This window comes from Chlorocebus sabaeus, chromosome 12 (genome assembly GCF_047675955.1).
Source record: "Chlorocebus sabaeus isolate Y175 chromosome 12, mChlSab1.0.hap1, whole genome shotgun sequence".
NCBI classification, from domain to species: Eukaryota; Metazoa; Chordata; class Mammalia; order Primates; family Cercopithecidae; genus Chlorocebus; species Chlorocebus sabaeus.
The window spans coordinates 68,439,029-68,463,882 of NC_132915.1; the positions used below are offsets into that span (position 1 = coordinate 68,439,029).

The 24,854-nt window shown below is 42.8% G+C and overlaps 1 protein-coding gene across 1 annotated transcript in view; it reads right to left on the minus strand.

Annotated features, from left to right (window-relative positions):
• Nucleotides 1-24,854, minus strand: part of GABBR2 (gamma-aminobutyric acid type B receptor subunit 2) — a 419,145-nt gene that overhangs the window by 239,997 nt on the left and 154,294 nt on the right. Inside the window, exon 3 of the mRNA XM_007968615.3 lies at nucleotides 5,632-5,802. Within this exon, the coding sequence (XP_007966806.1) occupies nucleotides 5,632-5,802 (171 nt within the window). The remainder of the gene's footprint in view (nucleotides 1-5,631; nucleotides 5,803-24,854) is intronic.

Below are 24,854 nucleotides of genomic sequence, written 5' to 3' on the forward strand. Positions count from 1 at the left end.
ATGGCCATGTCACTGGGAGTGGCAGGATCAGGGTCAAAGGCCAGGTCTCCATAAGCTCACATCCTAGAATCCAAAATTCTTTGAGCTAAGAGGGATCTTAGAGGTCAACTGGCCCAATTCTCTTAGCTTACAGAAGGGGAATCTGAGACCCAGAGACGGCAAGTGATTGGCTTATGGGCACTTAAGCACTTAGTTGGTTAAGTGCAACACAGAATTGAGAGCCCAAAGAATAACTTGGTGAGGATGGCTGGGTAGATCATAAGACTTGAAAAGGGAGACAGACCCAAATGCCCCTGCCTCCCTCTGCTGTCTTCCTAGGCATCCCCTGCCCACTGCCTTCCTCTCCACCCCAAGCTCTATCTCCCTCCTGGGCCTGCAGTGCCCATGTAATGGCACTCAGCACAATGGCCTCTCAGCTCCTTGCCCTGAATTGCAGTGACCGGCACCTCCATGCCACAAGGGGTCTTCACACATCACCAGGGCCTGGCCTCTCAGTACTTATGCTCCTCTTCTGGCTCTGTCCACAGCCTCCCAACCCTCCAGCTCCTTACTGTAGCCCCTCAATGTGCACACGGGTTACTGGCCTGCCTATCCCTCTCCAACCCAGACTTCGTGGACCACCCCAACTCTTCACACCCCCACTGTTGTCTTCCATCTGGCGGGGCCCCAGTGCTGGATCAAGGCCTCCCTCCACCTTCTCCATCCTGCTCCTCTGTCCCCAGGCCTGCTGAGGGCCACCAAGTAGACGGAGGCCACCAGGTAGATTGGGGCTACTTTGAGCTCAAGGTCTCCCACCACCAGAGGGCGTCACTTCCACCCTGAGCTCCTGACTCCCAGCCAATTATGCAGAACAGGGGTTCTCAACGCTGGCGGCACACTGAAGCCACCTGGAGAGCTTGGACAGGCTCCAACGCCAGGGTCATTCAGTGTGATTGCTCTGGGGATGACCTGGGCGTCAGGATTTTCAAGGCTCCCCAGATGTACAGGGGATTACCACTCAGCAGTGGAAAGAAACAAACCACTGCCACATGCCACAGCATGATGGGCCTCAAACACTGCACTAAGTGAAAGAAGCCAGACGCAGAAGACTGCGTGTTCTTTAATCCCATTTATAGGAAATTTCCAGAAAAGGTAAAACTATTCCTGGGGCTGGGGGGTGGAACTGACTACAAATGGGCACATGGGAGTTTTTAGAGTGATGAAGTGTTCTAAAACTGGATTGTTGCGATGGTTGCACAAATACATACTTTTTTTTTTTTGAGACAGGGTCTCACTGTCTCCCAAAAAGTGTGCAGTAGTGCAATCATAGCTCACTGCAGCCTTGAACTCCTGGGCTCAAGCCTCTCAGGTAGCTGGAACTACAGGTGTGCACCCTCATGCCCAGCTAATTTTTTGTATTCTTTTTGTAGAGACAGGGTTTTGTCATGTTGTCCAGGCTGGTCTCGAACTCCTGGGCTCAAGCAATCCTCCCGCTGTGGCTTCCCAAACTGATGGAATTATAGGCATGAGTCACCACACCTGGCCAACATAAAAAATTTATAAAAAATAATTGAATTGTATATTAACAACAGATGAACTGTATGATATGTAAATTATATCTCAATAAGGGTATTAAAAATGAAGAAAAGGAAATGGAAGAAAATCCAAAAATGCACATTTTATTTTGTATTAAAAACAAAATTTCCCTGGTGATTCTAGCAAGGAGCCAGAGTTGAGAACTCAATGTAGGAAGCCTCACCACTCACCCCCAGCCAGTGTCATTGATCTCTGGTCCTCCACAGCACAGGGCCTATCACAGACCATGGCACATAGGAGGCCACACTGATTTTTTGAGTGAATGGACATGCATTCCCAGTTTGCCCCATGAATCCCTGGAGAAGCAAATGGCTATTTAGTGAGCACCTACTATGCACAGATCTTCCATTTCTGTTTTCTCACGTAACCATCTCATCTTCAGTACCTGCGAGGTAGGATAAATAGTCCCATTTTACACAAGGGAAAACTGGATCTCTACGAGGACTAGGATCTCACAGTCATCACTTAGCAAATCTGGACTCAGAGATCAGTCCATCTGGTACCAAGCCCTTCTTCCTTTGTTTCATTTACATCTTTCATCCAGAGGGAGCATGGCAGAGCAAGCTGAAACTTTCCAGCCACCAATTCTCTCCATGGAAACCTGGTCCCAGCAGCAGCTCTAGATCTGATACATCCTAGGATCAGCATGGGAAAGTGAATTGCCTGGGGTCACACAGCCATGCTTGGCCAAAGTGGGCCTAGAGATCAGTACCTCGGACCCAAGTCCTGAGCAGCCTCTGGGTTACCATGCATTTACCTTGAATCTGAGGGGCTGGGGGTTCTCACAGGAGCAGCTGGTCCCTAGGTAGGATGGCCCTCAGCCCTCTATCCCCTCCACCGTCCCAATGCCACAATAATAAGCTCCATGGGAGTAAAGCCCCTCCACCACCTCCTCCGACTTCAGGATTGCTTTCACTTGACATTCCTTCCAGTGCACCAGTCCGGAACAGAAGTGCTTGACGCTGCTGATCGACCAGTTTCATAAAAGGAATCCAGTTTCCTTTGCACTCATGAAAAGCTGTTAGCCCCTGGCAAGTTTCCAGGGCCTGCACTCCAGCGATGCAGCCCAGACATTGAGAGAGGGATGCCAAAGCCCTTGGGCACAGAGAGGAGTCAGCTGGGCTGAGAGATTTAAATCAAGAGGGGTCCTTGCCAGCAATACCAGCAAGCAGCATCCTGTCCTCGGGAAGAGAGGTTTCCCACTGAGATGCCCTGAAACCCTGGCTGAGGGCCCCGACACGGCTGTGCAAGGGGAAAGATGTGCTACCCAACAGTCAAGACCTGAGATTACCCAGTGAGGACCATGTAGCGAGGACACACAACAGCTTCCAGCCCTGCCTGGGCTCTTTACCAGCATATGCCCTGGGGCAAGAGGCCTCCCACCCTCTGCAAACCTCAGTTTCCCCATCTGTAAAATGGGAACCATCACTCCTCCTTACAGGGTGGCTGTCTGTGAGAGTTTTTGGGAATCTATATGGCACCCAACCAATGTCAAGGCCCACAATTTACCCTCTTTAGACCCAGTCTGGTGGGAATTTCAAACCTCTTGAGGCTGCTGGCAGGTAGTTCCCATGCAATTCTGGGAAGCTAGAGAAGAAAAGAAGGAGCAATGGGAAGTCTGAACTGAGGGGTTCAGGACCCCAAAATTTAGTCCTGACTTTTCTGTGAACAGTCTTTCATGACTTCAGAGGTGCCTTGACACCTTGAACTTTGTCCCCTTCCCTCTCTGGGTCTTAGTTTCTCCTACAAAATGAAGAGGGTAGGAGATATGTATCTAAGGGTCCTTCAGGCTCTGACAGCCAAACATGCTATTAGAAAAAATCAGGTCTGGCGAGGCACGGTGGCTCATGCCTGTAATTCCAGCACTTTGGGAGGCCGAGGTGGGCAGTTCAAGAGGTCAAGAGATCTAGACCATCCTAGCCAATATGGTGAAACCCCATCTCTACTAAAAATACATAAATTAGCTGAGTGTGGTGGCACGTGTCTGTAGTCCCAGCTACTCGGGAGGCTGAAGTAGGAGAATCACTTAAACCCAGGAGGTGGAGGTTGCAGTGAGCCAAGATCACGCCAATGCACTCCAGCCTGGCGACAGAGCGAGACTTTGTCTCAAAAAAAAAAAAAAAAAAAAAAGAAAAAAAGAAAAAGAAAAAAGCAGATCTCTCCAAATCCTGGCAAAGTCCATTGTTAACGGGGCCATGGCATGGGTCCTTCCTATCCTCTACCATCCACCTGTTTCACTCTCATTTTAGAACATTTCTCGCTTCTCTATGAAGGCGGCCTTTCAGCAAAAGCCTCTTTAGTGTTTGGCAATGAGTCACTCCCGCTGGAGGTCAAGTTCCCTTTGTGCCTCCTCCTAGGGGCTGAGAAACAGAGGTGGGAAGGTGAGGAGCAGTCTTGCCTGTGAAAAGCTTGCCTTGTTTGGATACCCACAGACAGTGGGGCCAAACACTTCCACTTTTCAAGCACCTCCAAAAACAACCCTCTCTGTGTATGAACTTTACAGTTTACGAAGCTCTTTCAAATCCATTACTCATTGGATTTTGGCAGAAGCCCTGCAGGGAGGCATGCAAGAGGTTATTGTCCCCATTTTACAGGGGAGGAATCGAAGCTCAGAGAAGTGAGGTAACTTCTCCAAGGTCACACAGCCAATGTATGAAGTGGTCTCTCTTTCCCATGGAAGAGACAGGGGGCAAGAACCTCAGAAGGTAAGTGCAGAGCTGGAGTGGAAACCAGGTCTGTTGATTACCAGCCCTGCTCTGCTCCCAACTTTCTTGCCACCCTGCCTGGCCTTTCCCCATTGCCAGGCTGGTAAGAGGCTGTGTGTCTCCCCCCACCGCTCCCACTGAGGTCTGTCTAGACCCCTGCCTCACACATGGAAATTCTCCGCACAGCTAAAGTTTATTTCTCTTGGGCTGCTAAGAACACTTGGTTTGTCTTGTGTTTTTGGAGGCTCCAAGTATCAAAAGCACGCATGGGAACAGAAAGGAAAGTGGGAGGCACCAAGCAAATGGGAAAAGAGACAGGTCATTTTGTACTCATCTGAGCGAGGCTAATGTTTCAAATATTTGCTAATATCCACTGTTAGGAAGGATATGGGAAAATGGGAATTTTCAAATGCTGTTGGTGGGACTAGAAATTAGAACTGCCTTTTTGGAGGTCAGTCCCTCTCAAAACTTTAAATGGCCCAGCAATTCCACTTCTAGAAGTCTACTGCCGAGACGCACACCTGGGCATGAGAGTATGGCTGTGCCATTGAAAAGTGGTCAACGTTCAGAGGGGCTGGCTCAGTAAGTTACGATATACCCATCTGACAGAACACCAGGTCCCTTTAAACCATGAGGTTAATCAAGGCTTCTAAGATCTGTTGTAAAGTGAAAAAAGAATATACATGGTATGAAGTCATTTGGCTTTAAAACAAATACATTGAAAAAGTTCTAGGCAGATGAACCCCAAAGTGAAAGCCAGAGTTAACTTTCAGAGAGAAAGCATGATTTAGGTGGCTTGGGGCAAAGCAACACGTTTACATTTTTCCTACCTCTATTTTGGCTTTTTTTTTTTCCACCACAAAACACATACACAAAACAAAAAAATCACCTACCATGTATTAAGGTGTGTTTGTAAGTCATTTAGAACAAACAAAACTCTACCCCATCTAAGAAGACATTGGCATCTTTGGTCCAAGCCAGCCCTTCCCCCAAACTCTCCTCACAGCTGAACACCCCCTGGTGGAACTCTGTGATCTTAGATGGTCATGACAGCATCAATAACAATGACAAGCCCACAGGGGCACTGAGGGAATAAGCCACACGATGTAGCCAAGAAAAAGAATGACAGGGAAGGTCCACTCCTGATGATGGTTTCCACCAGTCCCATGCCCAGTGAAATTCCTCAGCTACCAGCTCTATTTTGTCAACGGTGAAACAGCTTTGATCGCACTAACCAACGCTTGCTTAAAAGCCCTGTGACAGTACCCATCCCTGACTAAGCCACATTGCCTCTTGCTAGATGACAGCAGCAAGCAGTAAGGGAGGCCGTGTCCACACGAGCCGAGCGTACCTCAGAGAACCTCTGAACGTCTTGCGTCAGCGTGCCCACGCGCTTCCACTGGTAGTGCTTGAGCAACTTCAGAATGGCTGGATTCACCGCGTTGTCTGATGGGACGGTCCGAAAGAAATAAGGGTATTTTTTCTTATCGGCTAGAACAGGCGTGGTTGCAGCAAAAGAAAGCTGAAAGACACAAAAGAGACAACACTTCTTACTGACGAGCCTCGCAGCTGTGACCCAGCATCTCTCCTACTGGAATAGAGACTGTTGGTTTCAACTTGGAGCATAAACACATGGGGACAGATATTTTTAAAACTTTTTTATTGTAAGAGTAACATACCATAATGGAAGGGAAGGTTTAAAAATGCAAAATAAGAAGAAAGAAGGGAAAAAATAGCCAATGATCTACCCCTCCCTAAAGAACCATCATTCATGTTATCGTCTATTCCTTCCCAGTCCTTTTTCTATGCACAGTGATTGGATTTTTTAAAAAGATCCTGAAATCATTCTACATGCACAATTGAACTGTTTTTCCCCATTTAACAGTATCCTTAAAAACTCTTTGTAAAGATTATAATAGCTGCACAATATTCCAGCATATGAATATACCATAATTTACTGAATCGTTTCTAATTTGGGGTTATTTCTATTATTTCTAATTTGTCATTATCATCATATTATTCTACAGGCATCTTTGTACATAGCATTTTTTGTTCTATATTTTGGGATGTTTCCGTAAGATAGAATCTGTGATGTAAAATTTCCCAGATAAAGAATATGAGTCTTTAAAGATTTATACTTATTTCCAAAAAATATTTTATCAGTTTGCAAATTTACTAGCCAAGAATGATTAGAGGGCCAATCTCACCATATCTTTGCCAACAGAGGGAGTAAAAAATGTTATTCTAATTTTATAATGATTTATCACCAAATAAAACCCTGAATCATATCGCATTCATGATTATAGATAATGCTGAACTTTTTCCTATGGTTATTAACTAGTAGCATATCCTATTTTAGCAATTACTTTTTCATGTCCTTTGTTTATTTTTTGAGTGGTATTCTAATGCTTTTCTGATTGAATTTAATGAAGATATTTTATATGTATAGCATTCAAACTCAGGCTATTATAGTTGTTGCAAATATCTCAGTTTGTGTTTGCCTTTACATTTTATGTGTGTGTATTTTAATTTACACTTGGTAGTCAAAGCTGTCCATCGATCTCTTTATTATTTCTTCTTTTTCTTTTAAGTGCCAGTTAAGTTGTTAAATTGGATTTTAATTGTCTGTCCCTGAAGGCCCAACCTAAATGTCACCTCTTCCATAACACTTCCTCTGATCTCTGTTCCTTCCCTTAGCCTGAGCCACAGAAGGTAGTTATCATAGTTTTTGATCTTTGCAGTATGATGGTGAAAAGATGGTATCTTGTTATAGTTCTAATTTGCATTTTTCTTAGTGTGAATGAGGTTGAGTATTTCTTCTGCTTTTTAAAATTTTATTTATTATTTAGAGACAGGGTCCATTCTGTTGCCCAGACTGGAGTACAGTGGTGCTATCATAGCTCACTGCAGCCTGGAACTCCTGGGTTCCAGCGATCCCCACCTGCCTCAGTCTCCGGAGTAGCTAGGACTATAGGGGTATGCCTCTATGCCTAGCTAATTTAAAAATCTTTTTAGAGAAGGGGTCTATGTTGCCTAGTCTGGTTTTGAAGCCCTGGGCTCAAGCCTCTGGCCTCAGTCTCCTGAGTCGCTATGACTACAGGCGTGCCATCGCACCCAGCTTCTTCCTATGTGTAAAAGTCATGGTAGTTCCTTTCTGGAAACTGTTTACATTTTTTGCTTGTTTTCTAATTTGACTTGTCGTCTTCCTTATCAGTTTATACAAATGATCTTTTATATTAAGAAAATTAACCCTTTATAAGTTGCTAATTTTTCTCCCAGTTCGTACTTTGTTTCTCGATGTTGTTTATAGTGCCATTTCCATGTAGACATGGTTTCTTTTTTATGAGGATGAATTTACCAGTTTTTTTCCTTTATGACTTCAGGTTTTGTGTCATATTTAAGAAAGGCCTCTCTTACTCTGAGATTATAAAATAATTTCTCCATGGCTTCTTCTAGTCTGTCTGTCCTTCCTTCCTCCCTCCCTCCCTCCTTCTCTTTTTTTAAAAAAGGTTTCATTCAAACCTTTAACCCAGAGAGAGCATGGATGCAGCAAGCTCAGTCTTTGCTGCCACCAGCCATCTCCCCGAACCCTTGCTTATCCCAGCAGGAGCTCTGGATTTGATACATCCTAGGGTCCAATTTCAGCATCCGGGGAAACGACATCTGGTACCTTCAGCCTCCAGCTGAAGTTGCTTTATTGCTTCTTCTGTCACCCTAGAACCACTTTCCCCTTACAAAAGTTTGTGGGGGGGCAGTAGAGATTTGTTCCCTTCCATGTCTGGTTTAGGGGGTAGACAGCCACTATCTAGACTTGCTGGATCTGCTATCTATTGGAGCTGACCACGCAACAGTAATTCAGCCATTACCTGAAGCTACAGAGCCCCTGTAGAAACCAACTTCTAAGATCCAACAAAGATAGAGACACCCCAAGACCGGTAAAGGTCAAGGGTAGAATGACTTTTGTCAATGTTCAAAGAATCTGGGTAGAAGAGGACTAATGAGAGAGAGAAATTTCAACTGGACACACTGAGGAACACTCACATTAGAGTTGTCTGGCCATGGAAAACCTGCCCTCAGAAGTAGTGAGATCCCTGTGTCTGGAGGTGTGCAAGCAGAGACTGGACCACAACCTAGTGAGAACAGAAGGGCTTCAAAGTGTCTGTGAATCTCCTAAAAACTGTAGGAAAGCATTTGCATGACCACGTATGCAGACATGCACATTTTTCTGAAAAAAAGAATCAGTGGCTTCCATCAGACTAACAAAGAAGATCATTCCAACCAAATCAAGGTCTGCGCACCTGCCTTCAGGTGACATTTAGGTCCCATAGTGAGTGCGGGAAATAGAAGCTCTCTACAGTCCCCTCAAACCGACTGTCTGTGATTCTTCTCACGAGATTAAAACAACACTGCAAGCCTCCTATGCTCACCAGTAGGGGAAGGAGCTATTAGAAAAACCTGGGAGCAACTATTTCGGGACAGGGACATCATATATACCATCACATCCCCCAAAATGCTTATCTAATACAATTTGGAAAATATTGGTTTTCTGATGTGATTTCTGAATCACACTCCGGTTGCTACTTTACCGTTATTGTCCCATTAGTTCCAGGTCCACAATTAATTGTTGCTTGAACAACCTCATATGTTTTCCCTGTGGGTAATTACCGTGGTTACTGTTCAGTGAATAAATGGCCCATTGTGTTTACGATAGGCTTGGAGTACAATATGTGCCCCGGGTCTAAATCATGTTGGGTGCAAAATATTAACTGGCGCTGACATTTTCTGCACCATTTGAGATAATGCACGCTTTGATTAGATTGCTTTGCATCACTGTTCCTCTGGCTTTGGTCTCCTGAAACTTTCTTCCATGGGCAAAACTGCAGGTGCCCAGTAGTACTGCTGGACTTCAGAACTAACAGACATCTGAGAAATCATCTAGCTCTGGGGTTCTCAGCACACTGGAGTTATCTGGGGAGGTTTTAAAGAATACTGATGACTTGGTCCCACTCCAAACTAACTGAATCAGAATCTCTGGGCATCTAGCCCAAGCATCAGTATTACTTAAAAATTTTCCAGGTGATTATGATGCTCAGTGAGGATTGAGGGCCACAGATGTAGTTCAACACCCCTGGTTTTGAATAAGCAGACTGCAGCCCCAAAATGAGATCTCAAAATTCCACTATAGCTAATAAGAGGTGGAAGCAGGACTTGAACCCGGGTCTATAGGACCATAACACTAGTGCACTTGCTCCCATGGATGACTACCTACCTGCCTCCTACATGCGCCCCAGGCCTTCTTCCCCTATCTCAGTCACCCAGCATCTGGCACCACCAGGGCTGTGTGCATTAGGGCCCTAACTTGGAAACCAAGCTTTCTGAGCTCTCCTGCCTTGTTTCACAAAACGAACAGATTGTGATTGAGGCTCTAAGTTAATTCCTAGCCAAGGATTTATTTCGAGTATTTTAAAATTTAATTTATAGTTTTGTTATAATTTCTAGTTTTATTGCATTATTTTGAGAATTTGGCAAGTGCAGTGTCTGCTTTTGGAATTTATTGAGATTTTCTTTGTGGCCTATTATACAATCAACTTCTGTACAAGTTCCATGGTGGCTGGAAAAAAGATGAAATCGCTAGTCATAAGCTATAGAATTCTTTATTAGACTACTTATGCATAAAAGATATTACCAAACTAATTATATTATCGTATGCTTTGTATTTTTGTTTACTTCATCTATCAAAGGCTGAGAAATTTGTTAAATTTTTCTCTATTGTCTCTGACCATTTCTTCATGTATTTCAACTGTTTTTGCTTTATATGTGTTCCTTTTTTCTTGTTTTGAGCATAAATGTTCATCACAATTATATCTTCATTTTTCAGCAACGTATACTTTTGCCTAGTGCAAATAACAGGCACTTAATAGACATTCATTGAGCAAGTGAAGACTGAAATATTTATCAAGGTAAAATAAACTTCTTTGTCATTTTATTGCTTTTTGTTTGCTACTGTATCTCGCTTGTTATTAATATGGCAACCCTTACTGTAATTTTGCTTGCATTTGCCTGTCACTTTTTTAACTTCCTTTTATTCGTATTCTATTAAGATCGTTTTTAAATACACATCTTGAAAAGAACATACGGACAGATTTTAAAATATGCATGTTTATTGCTGTAGTAAACACTTGGCCTTGGGGGGGCACGCCCAAGATGGCGGAATAGGAATAGCTCCAGCCTCCAGCTCCTAGCGTGAGTGACACAGAAGACGGGTGATTTCTGCATTTTCAACTGAGGTACCGGGTTTCATCTCACTGGGGAGTGCTGGGACAATTGGTGCTGGTCAGCTGGTGCAGCCCAACCAGCCAGAGCTGAAGCAGGGCAAGGCATCATTTCACCTGGGAAGCACAAGGGGAAAGGGAATCCCTTTTCCTAGCCAGGGGAAACTGAGACACACAGCACCTGGAAAATCGGGTAACTCCCACCCTAATACTGCACTTTACCAAGGGTCTTAGCAAACAGCACACCAGGAGATTATATCCCACACCTGGCCCAGGGGGTCCCATGCCCACGGAGCCTCCCTCATTGCTAGCACAGTAGTCTGAGATTTAACTGCAAGGCAGCAGCCAGGCTCAGGGAGGGGCGCCCACCATTGCTGAGGCTTAAGTGGGTAAACAAAGCCACCAGGAAGCTCGAATTGGGTGGAGCCCACCACAGCTCAAGGAGGCCGGCTTGCCTCTGTAGACTCCTCCTCTGGGGACAGGGCATAGCTAAACAAAAAGCAGTAGAAACCTCGGCAGAGGTAAATGCCCCTGTCTGATAGCTTTGAAGAGAGCAGTGGATCTCCCAGCATGGAGGTTGAGATCTGAGAACAGACAGACTGCCTGCTCAAGTGGGTCCCTGACCCCTGAGTAGCCTAACTGGGAGACATCCCCCACTAGGTGCAGACTGACACCTCACACCTCACACGGCGGGGTACACCCCTGAGACGAAGCTTCCAGAGCAAGAATCAGACGCAACACTCACTGTTCAGCAATATTCTATCTTCTGCAGCCTCCGCTGCTGATACCCAGGCAAGCAGGGTCTGGAGTGGACCTCAAGCAAACTCCAACAGACCTACAGCTGAGGGTCCTGACTGTTAGAAGGAAAACTAACAAACAGAAAGGACACCCACACCAAAACCCCATCAGTACGTCACTATCATCAAAGACCAAAGGCAGATAAAACCACAAAGATGGGGAAAAAGCAGGGCAGAAAAGCTGGAAATTCAAAAAATCAGAGCGCATCTCCCCCTCCAAAGGAACGCAGCTCATCGGCAGCAACGGATCAAAGCTGGATGGAGAATGACTGATGAGTTGAGAGAAGAAGGCTTCGGTCAATCAAACTTCTCAGAGCTAAAGGAGGAACTATGTAACCAGCGCAAAGAAACCAAAAACCTTGAAAAAAGAATGGAAGAATGGATAACTAGAATAATCAATGCAGAGAAGACCTTAAAAGAATTGATAGAGATGAAAACCATAACACGAGAAATACGTGACAAATGCACAGGCTTCAGTAACCAACTCGATCAACTGGAAGAGAGATTATCAGCAATTGAAGATCAAATGAATGAAATGAGGTGAGAAGAGAAGTGTGGAGAAAAAAGAGTAAAAAGAAATGAACAAAGCCTCCAAGAAGTATGGGATTATGTGAAAAGACCAAATCTACGTCTGATTGGGGTGCCTGAAAGTGATGGGGAAAATGGAACCAAGTTGGAAAACACTCTGCAGGATATCATCCAGGAGAATTTCCCCAACCTGGTAAGGCAGGCCAACATTCAAATTCAGGAAATACAGAGAACGCCACAAAGATACTCCTCAAGAAGAGCAACTCCAAGACACATAATTGTCAGATTCACCAAAGTTGAAATGAAGGAAAAAATGTTAAGGGCAGCCAGAGAGAAAGGCCGGGTTACACACAAAGGGAAGCCCATCAGAATAACAGCAGATCTCTTGGCAGAAACTCTCCAAGCCAGAAGAGAGTGGGGGCCAATATTCAACATTCTTAAAGAAAAGAATTTTCAACCCAGAATTTCATATCCAGCCAAACTAAGTTTCATAAGTGAAGGAGAAATAAAATCCTTTACAGACAAGCAAATGCTTTAGAGATTTTGTTACCACCAGGCCTGCCCTACAAGAGATCCTGAAGAAAGCACTAAACATAGAAAGGAACAACAGGTACCAGCCATTGCAAAAACATGTCAAAATGTAAAGTCCATTGATGCTAGGAAGAAACTGCATCAACTAGTGAGCAAAATAACCAGCTAATATCATAATGACAGGATCAAGTTCACACATAACAATATTAACCTTAAATGTAAATGGACTAAATAGTCCAATTAAAAGACACAGACTGGCAAATTGGATAAAAAGTCAGGACCCATCAGTTTGCTGTATTCAGGAGACCCATCTCACATGCAGAGACACACATAGGCTCAAAATAAAGGGATGGAGGAAGACCTACCAAGGAAATGGAGAACAAAAAAAAGCAGGGGTTGCAATACTAGTCTCTGATAAAACAGACTTTAAACCATCAAAGATCAAAAGAGACAAAGAAGGCCATTACATAATGGTAAAGGGATCAATTCAACAGGAGGAGATAACTATCCTAAATATATATGCACCCAATACAGGAGCACCCAGATTCATAAAGCAAGTCCTTAGAGACTTACAAAGAGACTTAGACTCCCACACAATAATAGTGGGAGACTTTAACACCCCACTATCAACATGAGACAGATCAATGAGACAGAAAGTTAACAACAATATCCAGGAATTGAACTCAACTCTGCACCAAGCGGACCTAATAGACATCTACAGAACTCTCCACCCCAAATCAACAGAATATACATTCTTCTCAGCACCGCATTGCACTTATTCCAAAATTGACCACATAGTTGGAAGTAAAGCACTCCTCAGCAAATGTACAAGAACAGAAATTATAACAAATTGTCTCTCAGACCACAGTGCAATCAAACTAGAACTCAAGACTAAGAAACTCAATTAAAACCGCTCAACTACATGAAAACTGAACAACCTGCTCCTGAATGACTACTGGGTACATAACGAAATGAAGGCAGAAATCAAGATGTTCTTTGAAACCAATGAGAACAGAGATACAACATATCAGAATCTCTGGGACACATTTAAAGCAGTGTGTAGAGGGAAATTTATAGCATTAAATGCCCACAAGAGAAAGCAGGAAAGATCTAAAATTGACACCCTAACATCACAATTAAAAGAACTAGAGAAGCAAGAGCAAACACATTCAAAAGCTAGCAGAAGGCAAGAAATAACTAAGATCAGAGCAGAACTGAAGGAGATAGAGACACAAAAAACCCTCCAAAAAATCAACGAATCCAGGAGTTGGTTTTTTGAAAAGATCAACAAAATTGATAGACCGTTAGCAAGACTAACAAAGAAGAAAAGAGAGAAGAATCAAATAGATGCAATAAAAAATGATAAAGGGGATATCACCACCGACCCCAAAGAAATAAAAACTACCATCAGAGAATACTATAAACACCTCTACGCAAATAAACTAGAAAATCTAGAAGAAATGGATAATTTCCTGGACACTTACAGTCTCCCAACACTAAACCAGGAAGAAGTTGAATCCCTGAATAGACCAATAGCAGGCTCTGAAATTGAGGCAATAATTAATAGCCTACCAACCAAAAAAAGTCCAGGACCAGATGGATTCACAGCTGAATTCTACCAGAAGTACAAGGAGGAGTTGGTACCATTCCTTCTGAAACTATTCCAATCAACAGAAAAAGAGGGAATCCTCCCTAACTCATTTTATGAGGCCAACATCATCCTGATACCAAAGCCTGACAGAGATACAACCAAAAAAGAGAATTTTAGACCAATATCCCTGATGAACATCAATGCAAAAATCCTCAACAAAATACTGGCAAACCGAATCCAGCAGCACATCAAAAAGCTTAACCACCATGATCAAGTGGGCTTCATCCCTGGGATGCAAGGCTGGTTCAACATATGCAAATCAATAAACATAATCCAGCATATAAACAGAACCAAAGACAAGAACCACGTGATTATCTCAATAGATGCAGAAAAGGCCTTTGACAAAATTCAACAGCCCTTCATGTTAAAAACTCTCAATAAATTCGGCATTGATGGAACATATCTCAAAATAATAAGAGCTATTTATGACAAACCCACAGCCAATATCATACTGAATGGGCAAAAACTGGAAGCATTCCCCTTGAAAACTGGCACAAGACAGGGATGCCCTCTCTCACCACTCCTATTCAACATAGTGTTGGAGTTCTGGCTAGGGCAATCAGGCAAGAGAAAGAAATCAAGTGTATTCAGTTAGGAAAAGAAAAAGTCAAATTGTCCCTGTTTGCAGATGACATGATTGTATATTTAGAAAACCCCATCGTCTCAGTCCAAAACCTCCTTAAGCTGATAAGCAACTTCAGCAAAGTCTCAGGATACAAAATCGATGTGCAAAAATCACAAGCATTCTTATACACCAGTAACAGACAAACAGAGAGCCAAATCATGAATGAACTCCCATTCACAATAGTGTTAAAGAGAATAAAATACCTAGGAATCCAACTTACAAGGGATGTAAAGGACCTCTTCAAGGAGAACTACAAACCACTACTCAGTGAAATAAAAGAGGACACAAACAAATGGAAGAACATACCATGCTCATGGATAGGAAGAATCAATATCGTGAAAATGGCCATACTGCCCAAGGTAATTTATAGATTCAATGCCATTCCCATCAAACTACCAATGACTTTCTTCACAGAATTGGAAAAAACTACTTTAAAGTTCATATGGAACCAAAAAAGAGCCTGCATTGCCAAGATAATCCTAAGCCAAAAGAACAAAGCTGGAGGCATCATGCTACCTGACTTCAAACTATACTACAAGGCTACAGTAACCAAAACAGCATGGTACTGGTACCAAAACAGAGATATAGAACAATGGAACAGAACAGAGCCCTCAGAAATAATACCACACATCCACTGCCATCTGATCTTTAACAAACCTGAGAAAAACAAGAAATGGGGAAAGGATTCCCTATTTAATAAATGGTGCTGGGAAAATTGGCTAGCCATAAGTAGAAAGCTGAAACTGGATCCTTTCCTTACTCCTTATATGAAAATTAATTCAAGATGGATTAGAGACTTAAATGTTAGACCTAAAACCGTAAAAACCCTAGAAGAAAACCTAGGTAATACCATTCAGGACATAGGCATGGGCAAGGACTGCATGTCTAAAACACTAAAAGCAATGGCAACAAAAGCCAAAATCGACAAATGGGATCTCATTAAACTAAAGAGCTTCTGCGCAGCAAAAGAAACTACCATCAGAGTGAACAGGAAACCTACAGAATGGGAGAAAATTTTTGCAATCCACTCATCTGACAAAGGGCTAATATCCAGAACCTATAAAGAACTCAATCAAATATACAAGAAAAAAACAAACAACCCCATCAAAAAGTGGGCAAAGGATATGAATAGATACTTCTCAAAAGAAGACATTCATACAGCCAACAGACACATGAAAAAATGCTCATCATCACTGGCCATCAGAGAAATGCAAATCAAAACCACAATGAGATACCATCTCACACCAGTTAGAATGGCGATCATTAAAAAATCAGGAAACAACAGGTGCCGGAGAGGATGTGGAGAAATACGAACACTTTTACACTGTTGGTGGGACTGTAAACTAGTTCAACCATTGTGGAAAACAGTGTGGCTATTCCTCAAGGATCTAGAACTAGAAATACCATTTGACTCAGCCGTCCCATTACTGGGGATATACCCAAAGGATTATAAGTCATGCTGCTATAAAGACACTGCACACGTATGTTTATTGCAGCACTATTCACAATAGCAAAGACTTGGAATCAACCCAAATGTCCATCAGTGACAGACTAGATTAAGAAAATGTGGCACATATACACCATGGAATACTATGCAACTATAAAAAAGGATGAGTTCGTGTCCCTTGTAGGGACATGTATGCAGCTGGAAACCATCATTCTCAGCAAACTATTGCAAGAACAGAAAACCAAACACCGCATGTTCTCACTCATAGGTGGGAATTGAACAATGAGATCACTTGGACACAGGAAGGGGAGCATCACACATTGGGTCCTATTGTGGGGAGGGGGTAGGGGGGAGGGATAGCATTAGGAGATATGCCTAATGTAAATGATGAGTTAATGGGTGCAGCACACCAATATGGCACATGTATATGTATGTAACAAACCTGCAAGTTGTGCACATGTACCCTAGAACTTAAAGTATAATAAAAAAGAAAATTAAAAAATAAATTAATTAAAACAAAAAGACAAGTGAAAAAAAAATACTTGGCCTTGCATTTATCATCTCATTGCCCATCTCTTTTTTTTTAATGCTTTCCTTTTTTGTTTCCTTTTGTTCCTGCTGTTTTTCAACTTTGTATCTACTCTTCTCTGTTCTGGCTATGTGAATTAATCTTGCCTCAGGTCTCAGCCTGCCGGAGTACCTTTTAATAGGTACCTTGAGAAGGATAAAGGGTTGACAACTTACTGAGGATGGCCCTGTGTTGCACTGACACATGGCAGAATTCGCCTGGGCATGCAATTCTTGGGCTATCATTTCTCCGCTTTGAAACTGCAAAGTGATGCAGAGGAGAAATTTGGGGCTGGCTTGATTGTCACTGATTGTTGTTCATTTGTAGGTACCCAGTTTCCTCTGCCTGGAGGCGTGAAAGATTTTTTTTTCCTCTTATTCCTGGAATTCAAAAAAATTGCACTCCTGATTTTATTTGTGACAAAGAGAGTCCTATACATGACCTGTATACAATCTATACACTCAAGTATTTCCAACTCAGTAAAAAAAGTATATATAAAATGACTATGCTATATTATATTGTATATATTATATATTTTATATTTTTATAATATATTTAGCATATTTACTATATATACTACACTTATAATATTGTATATATTATACATAATAAATACAGCACATATAGTATGTTTATTATATTTATATTCCTATATATTCTTGCCTCTCCTCTGGGACACAGGATTATCTATATGTTGTCTTTTCATTCTCCAAATCTGTATCTGTCCTATTTTCTTTCATAATTGCATTTCTTAGTCTTTGTCCTCTTCAATCTAGAAGAGCATCTTATTTTACTCTATTTTATTACAGGGTATGTGCGTATTAGCTTCCACTATTTTCTGGTAAAATGGCTGTATCATCCACAGTCCTAGCTGTGGGACATAAGTATTCTCATTTCTTCACATCCTGGCCAATATTTGATATTATCTGACTTCCTAATTTTTGTTAGTCTTTCAGAGATAAAGTGGTACTTCATTATTATTTGATTTTGCAGTGCTTTGCCTGTAATGTGGCTGAGTGGCGATACATAGACATGTTAGCTATTCGGGTTCTTTGTTCTGTGAGTTGCTTGATTTGCTTTTCAACAGCCTCAGTTTTAAGCCTTATTGTCTTTAACATATTTGTACTGTGTTATTGACATTTTTAGTTTCCTATGAATTTTTCATAATCATCTCCCTTTCTACCCCATCCTCCAATTGCAGGTTGTCTATTTCATGGAGCCTGTTTTACTGCATATGATTGAGGAGGCTACACATCTTTCTAAAGTTTTCTTCTTTATCCTAAAATAGATCATTTTCAGAGATGGACTCTTCCTCCTTCTTCTGAGTACTGTGCTTTTTTTCATTATTTTTGAAGTACTTTTTCAAAGGTGTTTTAAATGTATTCATCCTCAAAATCAAGGTTAAGTGTTTTCAGACTTGGCTTATCAAGAGCCACACACATGTGGACAGCACTTGACCCTGTTTTCTATTTACATTTTAATTGCATATACTTCTCAGAAGGCTGGAGAATAAGTATTTAAGCACAGCTTTTGGTGTCTAGTAGGCTTTCACCTTAGGTTGGTCTACATTAAATAAGTGACATCATCTTTTACCCTGAGTGCCCAATTTTCTACTACTCTAGATCAACACAGCACATTAAATTCCCTTCCTGCACTGCTGCTAGGGTTTTTCTTTCCTGCCTAGACAATTTCACATGGGAAGTCTCTGCTTCCCAGAATGAAATTCACATCTAGCGTGCTCCCCTCCTCTGCTTATGCAGGTTTTTTCCCCATAGGAATGTATAGCTCTGTCTGAATTTAGCGAAAGACAGATGAGAATAAAGAGAAAAAGCAATTTGGTTGTCTCAGAGATCAGCAACTGTGAGGTAGAGGCAATAGTTGTCCAATTTTCTAATTGATATGAGTCCTGAGTCTAACTCAGATTGTAGGGGAAAGAGGAAAAGGTCTACCTGTTAATTTTCAACACAATTGTTATTTTATAAGGCAAGGTTTGCAATGCCAGGAAGCAAAGCTTAGGATTTTCTCAATCTAGAGCCATCTACTTTATAATTAATGAAGCTTCTAAACATCTAGAATATCAATGAGTATTGGGGTCTCTTGGTTCCCTGAGAGTGTGTGTATGTGTGTGTTTTCTTTTTCATGTTTTTTTGTTTGGTTGGTTGGTTTTCTTTGAGATGGAGTCTTGCTCTGTCGCCCAGGCTGGAGTGCAGTGGCGTGATCTTCGGTCACTGCAACCTCCGCCTCCCGATTGTTCAAGCGATTCTCCTGCCTCAGTCTCCCAATCAGGGATTACAGGCACCCGCCACCATGCCCAGCTAATTTTTTTATTATTATTATTTTTAGTAGAGATGGGGTTTTACCATGTTGGACAGGCTGGTCTTGAACTCCTGACCTCAGGTGATTCGCCTGTCTTGGCCTCCCAAAGTGCTGGGATTACAGGCAGATTGCCTGGCTTCTTTTCCATGTTTTTATAGTTTCAAAGGAAAGCTAAAAAAATGTTTTATTGGGTGTCAAATGTTTTATTGGGTAGCCAAATACCCTTGTTGTTGTTTTTTTCCATTTTTGGTTTATGCCATTTATTTATTTAGTAAACCATATGTTCTCAAATATTGCAAAGATAAAGTTCAGGTTAGTTTAGTAAAAGTATTAGAAAAATCACGAATAAATTTAGTCTGAACTAACCAAATATGTGGCAGGGCCTGGCACCCTCTTTCACATTGTTCAGATGGCATTTAAACCACAAGGTGGTGTGAAGGTTTTTAAGGTTTGTGATTGGTACCATCAAACTGCTCTCTAATGTGACGGTGCTCCCATGCCCCCAGACTGCCCAGCTCATCCCATACTGGTCAGTCTGGCACTGAGTGGGGTTTTTGCCCACCCCTCTGCTTGCCCCAATCTGTAGCCAGGCTAAACCTGGATCACCAGTATCCTCTTTGTCTTGAGCAGTTGCCCAGGGAATCCTTGAGCACATCCTGGCCCATAGAAGATCCTTAAATAGCATCTCGTTCTTTCACTCCCACCCCAGGAACTAACCTGAGTGCTTCCGATAATGATGGCATCCAGGTACTACCCAACCTATGACCAGGCCACAGGGCCTGATGACTCCCCTGTACTATCCATGGCCACCTGGCCAGAGGAGTGGCAAAATCCTCCAGAATCTTGGTGTCAAGGACCAAATTCACAAAGAATTAAGCACTATAAGTGGTTGCCTTGAAGCCAGGATATGGGCAAGGTGAAGCAACTTTGTCCTTCATCCTAGAGTCAAGACAGTCCTGTACAAATCCTATAACCTAGTTTTCAGTATACAAATTTAGTATAACTGCCCCCCACTCATCACCTTTTATTTATGCCAAGGCTTCCCAGTTATCCCACCTAATCTTCACAACAACCCTATGGCAGGTGCTGTTAGAAAGCTTATAGATGCGAAAACTGAGACTTAGAGGTTAAAAAACTTGCCCAACAAAGCAAATTTGGGTGAAAGCACAAAAGCTTTCATGCCCAAGAAAGCATGAAAATATTTCAGCTCTAAATAGTGGTGATGGTTGAACAACATTGTAAATGTACTCAATGACAATGACTCACTTAAACCCACTTTAAAATGGTTAATATGGCGAGTTTTATTACGTGCATTTTATCACAATAAAAAAAGAACAAAGGAATTTGTCTAAGATCATGTAACTTAGAAATGGAGGAGTGGAACCAGTATTGTTAAGTCATATTGCCTCCATCCTCACCACCACAGCCCCTCAGAAATACCCCTCAACCTGAATCCCAGAGACATCCTGGCAAAGCCGGGCAGCAGCTGAGTGTGATTCAGACCCCTGGACTCCAAAGACCTTCGGTTTGGACCTCAACACTGTATTTTCCTAGCTGTGCAAACTTAGGCCACTAGATCTTCTTGCATCTGTAGAATTAAGATTGTAAGCTCTGCCCTCCCTGCTTTGGAGGGGTGATGGCAGGATGTAAAAAACTTTGTGGACTCTGAGGCTTTACAGATGCATGAAGTCCCCTGGACTCCCTATGATTATGATTATGATTGCCAGATAATTCATAGATACTGGGTTTGTGGACAGTCTGTGTGCACTGGGGGATCCTCTGCAATCTTCCTGGGGGACAGGATTTTTGTTTTTATTTCCTCATCCTACACTCACTCAAAATAATTCATTCTCTAACATGTCTGAGAGCAAAGCTTGCTTAACAGTGGATGGATGAATGAATGGAGAAATGAACCAACCACCCAACTGGCCAGCCACAGTATAAGCCATCCAAAGGAGAGTTTTTATGAACACATGTCTGACTTGGTGATTGATACTTTCAGACAGCACTGGGTGGCAGTGGCTCATGCCTGTAATCCCAGCACTTTGGGAGGCCGAGGTGCACAGATCACTTGAGGTCAGGAATTTGTGACCAGCCTGGCCAACATGGTGAAATCCTGTCTCTACTAAAAATACAAAAGTCAGCCAGGCGTGGTGGTGGGCGCCTGTAATCCCAGCTACCCAGGAGGCTGAGGCAGAACAATCGCTTAAACCCAGGAAGCAGAGGTTGCAGTGAGCTGAGATCATGCCCTCCACACTCCAGCCTCGGTGATAGAGCAAGACTTTGTCTCAACCAAACCAAACCAAACCAAACAAAAACTTTCAGACAGACTATCCAAGGTAGAAATTATCATCCATTTTACACCTGAAAAAACTGTGGCCCAGAAAGGTCATCCAGTAGAACAGGGAGGGAACAATTTATGCCACAGCTGCCACGGCCTCTCAAACACAGCAAGTTTTGGAGGAGACACATTTAACCAGCAGCATGGGATGGGAAGGCAGCCATGAGCATCTCTCTCCAGCTGGAGGCCTCTAGCCTGCTGTGTTGTTTCGTGAGCGTTGAACCTGCATATTGAACCGTGAGCCACTTTAACGAGCAGCATCTGAATGCAGACAGGAGTGGGGAGCTCACGCAGCTACAAGGCCTCTTTAGGGAGCCGGGACACTTGAGTTTAACCCTGTCTCTATAACTGACAGAACACGGGCAAGTCATTTCCTCCTTTTAGATGTCTGTTTTTCTCGTCTCTGAAAGTGATGGATTGGACCAAAGATTTCAAAGGTTCTCTGCAACCACAAAAATATATGCTTCTCCAACATCGAAGAAAATGATTAAGGAGTTTGTTGGTCTTGCATGGGTGTGTGTTTTATTTAATCTGATTTATTCAGATAATTGCCATTGTGCCTCACTTCCATTTGCAGATACAAACCCAGATGAAAAATGTAAATGCATCTCCCAGCTTCAGGATCTCTATGAAATTCCAAGCCATTGACGAATTCTTGCCTAAATGCAATTCATTCTTTACCTGTTTTGGGGCATCCGAGTTTACCTTCTCTGCAGAAATAAACCATTTTTTCAGGAGGCAGGTATAACCAGGGGGGCCGCAGTTGCTAAGTCCTAGGTAAGGAACTCAGGCCAAATGCAAAGGGATGAGAAAATGATTGAGGCTTGCTCTTTTCTCTGCTGGTTTAATCTTTTTCCACGGCTTTGCTGACTGTTTCTGTAATTAAATGAGGGAGGTATTTGTCATCTAGGGTTCCTTTCAGCCAAGATGAATGGAACGCAACTTTCTCAGGAAGCTTCTGACAAAACACTGTTTGTGGCCAGTGCCAGGATGTATACAAAGGCCCTGGGCTGTGTGTGTTGGGAACTCGGGTCCACTTCAGGTCTGCGCCAGGTCGCCGCTGTGCCCAAGCCCTGGCGAAAAACTGTTTGGACACAAAGTGCCTCAACATAGATGCTGGTGAGATTAATGTGATGCGGAGCGGCTGCAAAGCATTTCCCGAGTTAACAACGGAAAATGAATGGCTGGCGTTTGCGTGAGTTCTGGAAGCCCCACTCCAACAGAAGGCCTTCTGGGGTGTTGTGCATAGACTTGCTGTAAGATTTTAAATCTCTTTAGTCAGAGAGAGCCTGGGCTAGAACCTCTTGGGGAACAATCATTTCTCTTTTCTGTTAATGAGGTTTAGTTTTTCATTACTCAGAAATGCACAGCAGTTCGGCTTTTACCAACCCCTGCCATGGCCATAGGCTTTTTTCTTTTTCTTAGAGACAGGGTCTCACTCTGTCACCCAGACTGGGGTACAGTAGCATGATCATAGCTCACTGCAGCCTGGAACTCGGGCTCAAGCTATCCTCCTGCCTTTACCTCCTGAGTAACTGGGATTATACACCCACGTGCCACCATGCCTGGCTTTTTTTTTTTTTTTTTAATCATTTTTAGTAGAGACAGGGTTATCTCTACTGGGATTATATCCACATGCCACCATGCCTGGCAATTATTTTTTATTTTTTATTTTTAGTAGAGACAGGGGTCTCGCTGTTTTGCCCAGGCTGGTCTCAAACTCCTGGCCTCAAGTGATCCTCTTGCCTTGGCTTCCAAAAGTGCTGGGATTATAAGTGTGAGCCACTGCGCTCAGCACATTCTTATTGGGAACTTGTGACAATTTGTGAGGGAGGTAAGGGAGACATTATTGCCTTTGTTTCCTGTGGGGGAAACTGAGTCTCAGGGAGGTATAATGACTTGCCCGGGACCCCATAACTAGTAAGAGGCAAAGCAGCCAGGTGCAGTGGCGCACACCTGTAATGCCAGCATTTTGGGAGGCCAAGGCAGGAGGATCACTTGAGGCCAGGAGTTCAAGACCAGCCTGGGCAACATGGCAAAACCCCATCTCTACAAAAAAACGCAAAAAATTAGTCAGGCATTTAGTCAGACATGTAGTGCATGTCTGTGGTCCCAGCTACTCAGGAGGCTGAGGCAGGAGAATCAACTGAGCCTGAGAAGTTGAGGCTGCAGTAAGCTGTGATTGTACCACTGCACTCCAGCCTGGGTGACAGAGGAGACCCCTTCTCAAAAACAGGGAAAAAAAGAGGCAAAGCTGGGACCTGAGCTTCGATAATTTGACTTCGTGAAATTGTGAAATGATGAGCACGTACCGTGGAGCAAGCATTGCGTGAAGGGCTTAGCACTCACTTCTTCACTTAACGTGCAAAACAACACTATGAAGTAGCTGTGATTCTGATCGGCACTTTTCGGATGAGGACACTGAGACTCAGAGAGGATAAGTGACTCGCACATGATCACACAGCAAGCAACTGGCAGAGCAGGGAGACTAACGTCACAAGTCCCTGCTCATTCCACAGACTGCTATGATTCTTCTCTGTGATTTAACAATTCCCAAAACATATTTACTTCTTTAGTCTAATTTTGATCTTCACAAAAACCCGTGATATCAGTAGAGTAGACTTTATTTAACCCTCATTTTTTAGATAAGGAAACTGATGTTCAGAGAGGTGACTTACTCAAAGTCAGGTGACTTACTCAAAGCTGCGTGTTAGCAAATGGCAAGGCTAAGGCTTGAGACTTTTGTTCTTAGAATGCAATCCTCTCTCCAATTTTCCAGGCTGCTTCTCAGGAAGGCACCTGAGGCTAAGACTAGAAGGCAACCAGGGCAATTTAAAAGAAGAGAGAATTAGCCAGGCATGGTGGTAGGTGCCTGTAGTCCCAGCTACTTGGGAGGCTGAGGTAAGAGGACCGCTTGAGCCCAGGAGTTCAGGGTACAGTAAGCAAGGATCATGCCACTACATTCCAGCCTGAGCGAGAGTGAGGCCCTGTCAGAAAGAAAGAAAAAGAAAAAAGAAAAGAAAAGAAAAAATAAAATTTAAAAGAAAAAACAATAATACTTCATCAGTGGGTTAGTATGCTTTTGATTCTCTGTGATGGTCCAATGAAAACATATGAAACAAAAATCATATGTACACTTAAAAAATTCTTCATCCAGAATGTTTTTCTTTTTAAACTTTAATTGTCAAATAGAAACTACATACATAAGCACGTTAGATACTTTTAAAGAATAATAGAAAAACCAATATCCAGCTGCCTATCACCCAGTTTAAGATACAGCATTTATTTATTATGATAAATTGTCAAGTCATTTAATACTTTGCTCCTTAAGATATAATTGTTTTTGCTATGTGGCATTCTATGATTCTTTATTACCTTCTTCACTCCCTTCTTCAACATTTCTATTTGATGTAAAGAAGATTGGAAGGCCGGGCGCGGTGGCTCAAGCCTGTAATCCCGGCACTTTGGGAGGCCGAGACGGGCGGATCACGAGGTCAG